General features: G+C 49.9%; 1 protein-coding gene across 2 annotated transcripts; it reads left to right on the plus strand.

Annotated features, from left to right (window-relative positions):
* The first annotated feature begins 202 nt into the window (after window positions 1-202).
* On the plus strand, window positions 203-3,699 carry KCNE4 (potassium voltage-gated channel subfamily E regulatory subunit 4). Of its 2 annotated transcripts, XM_079782986.1 has the most exons (3): window positions 267-284; window positions 541-647; window positions 1,196-3,699. In XM_079782986.1, exon 3 carries the CDS (start codon window positions 1,222-1,224, stop codon window positions 1,732-1,734), a length of 513 nt encoding a protein of 170 aa, XP_079639112.1. In that variant the 5' UTR covers window positions 267-284; window positions 541-647; window positions 1,196-1,221; the 3' UTR covers window positions 1,735-3,699. The 2 variants fall into 2 exon arrangements, with proteins under 2 accessions (XP_079639113.1, XP_079639112.1); XM_079782987.1 differs by having other exon boundaries at window positions 203-647; window positions 1,129-3,699.
* Window positions 3,700-4,637: the final 938 nt, after the last annotated feature.

Here is a 4,637-nt window from a genome sequence, read left to right on the forward strand (position 1 = left end):
TTTAAACCTCAGCATGGGTAAGCTGACAGGTCACATAATTCTATGTGTTGAAGCCCCCCAGGTCCAACCATTTTACACACCAGGAAGGGGAGGTGTGGGAAGGTTCAGTGACGATTTAAAACATTTGCATAGTTACTGGAAGAACAGAGACTTAAGCCCTAGTTTCCTGACAGGAAATCCTGCACTTGCTTCCAACCGCCTTTTATCCAGATGATGGTCTTTGTGTCTGAAAGCCTGCAGATGGCAACGGGGCGCTCTTCCCCAAGAGGGAGAGGAGACGCGAGGTAATTGTCAGTGAGAGTGGACTTTGGGGACACTCTTTCCTCCTCTTCGGACTCCTGTTCGTGGCCACCTGAACGCGCCGGCTCCGGGCTGGGAGCAAGGAGCCATCCGCCGGCTCCAGGCTCTCCTCACAGCTGCACAGACAGCGAGCTGAGCTGCAGGGCTTGGAGTTCACTGTTCTCTCTGCCAGACCAACCTCTGTTGTAAATTTCCCTCCCGGAACACGTGACGATGCATTTCTTGACTATATATCCCCAGGGCAGCGGCGGAGCTGAGCTGTCAGAGGCTCAGCCCGCTGCGAGGAGGACGCTCTTGGACTTGGCCATTTAGCAACTCAGGACTTCGGCCGGATTTGCCAGCCTTTGGTAAGTTCGTGATGCTCCTGGGCTTCAGACACCTTTGAAAGGCTATTCCTACCAGTTAGTAGGTGAAGTTTCCCTTGCCTTTTATTTTTGTTTTGTTCCCAAGGAAACTTTGTTTTGAATTAAAAGTAGTTTTAAGTTGGAGAAGCAAAATGTAAACTTTTTATTTTCTGCTCGGTCAGTTAAAAAAGAAAAAAAAAAACACGTTCCCAGTGGTTACAATGTTAGTTATGTTGTCTGTGCTCCCTTGTCTTACACTGATTGCCCCCCCCTTGGGTTTTTAAAATGGTAAAAGTGATGCTTTTTAGACGCTCACTCTACCAATTGCAAATCTGATGGACACGTAGAGACTAAGTCATGGACGTCCTTCTTATGTCCCCCCACCGCCCTGCCTTCTCCCCCACGCACTCCAGCCCCTGTAACCGCTTACTTTCCGCTGCGCCTTCGTGCCTGTCTAAGCCGTTTCGATATTGCAATCCCACAGACCTCTGCTGCCCTCCTCTCTGCCCCGCGGGCCGTGGGAGAGTGCTAACCTGCAGGTTTCTCCCCAGACCCTGGCCCAGCGAGCAGCGCTTCGATGCTGAGGATGGAGCCTCTGAACAGCACGCACCCCAGCACCGCGCTCCCCGGCACCCCCCTCGAGTCCCAGGACCCCGGCAGCGGCAGCGGCAACGGGAACGAATACTTCTACATCCTGGTGGTCATGTCCTTCTACGGTATTTTCTTGATTGGAATCATGCTGGGCTACATGAAATCCAAGCGGCGGGAGAAGAAGGCCAGCCTCCTGCTGCTGTACAAAGACGAGGAGCGGCTGTGGGGCGAGGCCATGAAGCCCCTGCCCATGATGTCGGGGCTGCGGTCGGTGCAGGTGCCCGTGATGCTGAACATGCTGCAGGAGAGCGTGGCGCCCGCGCTGTCCTGCACCCTCTGCTCCATGGAGGGGGACAGCGTGAGCTCCGAGTCCTCCTCGCCCGACGTGCACCTCACCATCCAGGAGGAGGGGGCCGACGATGAGCTGGGGGAGAACTCGGAGACGCCCCTGAACGAAAGCAGCGAGGGGTCCTCGGAGAACATCCACCAGAATTCCTAGCACCCCCAGGGCTGCCGGAGGTGGCCGCGTCAGCAGAGAGGAAGGGCGCTTTTCGTGTCTGGTTTCACTTTCGCAGTGAGGCTGCCTCTTTGAAGAGACCCTCGGCAGGCCCCTGCGCGGGGATGGTGGGGGCCCACGCGCAGCCGGAGCCAGGAGTCCGTGCCGTGCCTGTGGTGCGAACCGCCACAGCCAAAGCCCCGAGGACGTGCCGTGTGCACATTTACTTGGGGCCTGGGGCTCGGGTTCCTGGTCAGAATCTGGCAGGTCCACGTGCTTGCTCGTGTTTTCTCACTGGATGCCCTGGCTAACTCCGGCAGCCTCTGCCCACTACCAGGGCTGCCAAATGCCCAGGACATGCTGGGACAACTAGTTTTGATTTATTGGTTTGCCTAGAGCTTTGTCGTTCTCGATCTGATTGGCTGTAAGTACCTCTGTGGTGTGCCTGTGGCATTCATTCACCAGTGACAGTGCTGCTGGCCCTTTGGGTTGGGAGGGTGACATTTAAAGGAGGACTTTCCATGGGAGAAAGCTGGAGATCTGGACTCGGCCCATTTGCATATCGTAAGGGTAAAAGAGGGCAACCTTTAAAATTGTTAACAGTGGCTGGGATTATAAGGCATGACGCTTTCTGTAACCCACAACCTTGAACTCTGACCTGGGACCATCCAGCTGGCATGAAGTTTTTTCGGTTGGAAGAGCTCTCCAGAATCTAACCTGCACTCCTAATGGCTGTGCAGGGGACTCCTCTTGATCTTTCCAGAAAGGGTACTGATGGGGTTGAATGAAGCCAACCCTTAGCTCTACTGCTGCTCAACTCTCAGCCTAATTTTCTGAGCTGGGAGAGGACATAAGGTGGGCCTCAGTGATATGGCCTTTTGTCACGTAGCCGAGACCAAGAAGGGCATACTCAGGCAGAAGTCACACAAAGCTGGGGCCCACGTTCCGTTCCCTGACCCCCGCGCCCTGACACTGGTTTGCTGTGTGGTCCTGGGCACGTCATCAAGAGGCTTACCGCCTGCATGAGACTCCTGATGGTCTGCATCCCCAGGGGGCTGGGAGGATGTCTTTAGATTTTAAGACTCTGTGATAAATCCTGCATGGCCTGGTGTGAGGAAGCTTGGACTAGATATTAGCCCCTTGGACAGTTGTCTGCAAAAGGATTTGCTTATTTAAAGGAGCAGTTGGAGACTAGGAAGACAAGGAACTGGGAAGTTCAGGGAGAATCACCCACTCATCCAGGCTGTCGTTTTTCCCAGCAGTGAACCAAAGAGGCAGACGCCACATTTTCCTCTGTCTGCAAAGTTCTCTGGGTGCTGGAATGTTAACCCTCCAGCGGAGGGAACGAGAAACCCAAAAGGAAACACTCGGGAATGCTTGCCGACATCTCCGCGTATTCCTGTGGTCCGTAGCTTTGCAAGCAGACCCTCTGGGCGCTTGAATATGAGAAGGAAGAGAAACACACCAAAAGGTCAAATTTAATTCTAGTAAAAATAAAAAAAAACTTTTTTTTTTTTAAATTAAAAGAAACATACTCTCCCTGGGTTGGAGACAGCAATAACTACTGTTCCCATGGAAGGGTTAACAGTGTAGGAGCTGTTTTATCAGCTCGCCTTAACACAGTGCTAGAGGAAATTTATGTTTAGGGGGGGAAGGGGGCCTCTGTTCACTTTAAAATTCAGAATGTGGATTTACTCCAAAGGGGGCTGTTTAAGGTGAAAGAAGCCAAGTTAAGTTGGCCCCTTGCCTGGAATCACTTGAATTCTGAAACTTTACTGCGACGGACATGTGCGTGGTCACATTTTCCATTGCTTCATCCTGAAGTTTGGTGCAAATCTAGCTGCGCCTATTAAAATAGTGATGTATATACTTCCTTCTTATTCTATTAAGTTGTATAAAATTATCTTCTGTATTTAACAGTTTGTCATTTTCACTATATTTTTTAATTTAAAATAAACAAACACATTTCCCTGAGGAAGTTCTGAGTTCTTTCTTTGATTCTGCAACATAATTCCTAGTTCCTAAGACATCCCAGGCACATTCTCCCAGCTGTCTCTGGATCCGGGTCATTTTCCAAGTTAGACTCCCACGAAGACATATTTTATTTCTGTCTGAATCATGGGCTGAACAGGGCTAGGCGTTTCCATCTTGTGACATGCTTTGCAATGAATGAAAAACAAGTTGCAGATAGTTTTACATCAATTTCTCTTTAAATTTGATGGCCATGGGGGCCTTTGAACTGGAACGTGCAACGGCTACAAAGATGTTGCCCCAAATTTGGTTGCAAGAACACGTTTGCTTTGATTGTTGGCTTGGCAGATATTATCCACATAGGACCGCAGCAGCCAAGTCTGATGGGCAGGGAGTTCCTGTATGTACAGCAACACACACTTAGGAAAATACTGGAGTAAAAAGTCTCTGGTATTTATATGGCACCTCTTTTTATTCCCAGTCACCTCTGCACGAAGACTGATGTTCTAAGCTCTTCCCACCTGGTCCGGCTGTAGCTCTGGCCCACAGATTTTATTACTTTATTCACACAGCCAGAGGTGCTAAAGAAAAATGACCCAAGCCAGGGACCCATTTTGAATCAAGCAGAGGATAGAGAACATCCTTACTTTTATGTTTCTCTGTGTCCCGTGAGTTTGGCTTTTCTGTTTCAAGTAAATGTTTCCATTAGGTGCACAAATAACTGTCTCCCTAAAGGATTTATCTGGTGAAAGTTACAGGGCAGCCCGGATCCTTCCCAAAACACTTTAAGGATCTTCATCCATCAGTTGGTACTTTGACAATGTGAGATGAGAAGATCAATTTAAAAGACAAGAAAGCCCTTCTATTTATCCCAGCTTAATTCATTCTTGGTAAGGAAATAGTTAAGGAAAGCATTATTACCATGGGTGGAAGAA

The sequence above is a fragment of the Cnephaeus nilssonii genome (assembly GCF_951640355.1).
Source record: "Cnephaeus nilssonii genome assembly, chromosome: 10".
In the NCBI taxonomy this organism is placed as follows: Eukaryota; Metazoa; Chordata; class Mammalia; order Chiroptera; family Vespertilionidae; genus Cnephaeus; species Cnephaeus nilssonii.

Bases quoted from the DNA above. Each gene is read 5' to 3' on its own strand.
- KCNE4 (XM_079782987.1), top strand. From the start codon at position 1,222: ATGCTGAGGATGGAGCCTCTGAACAGCACGCACCCCAGCACCGCGCTC.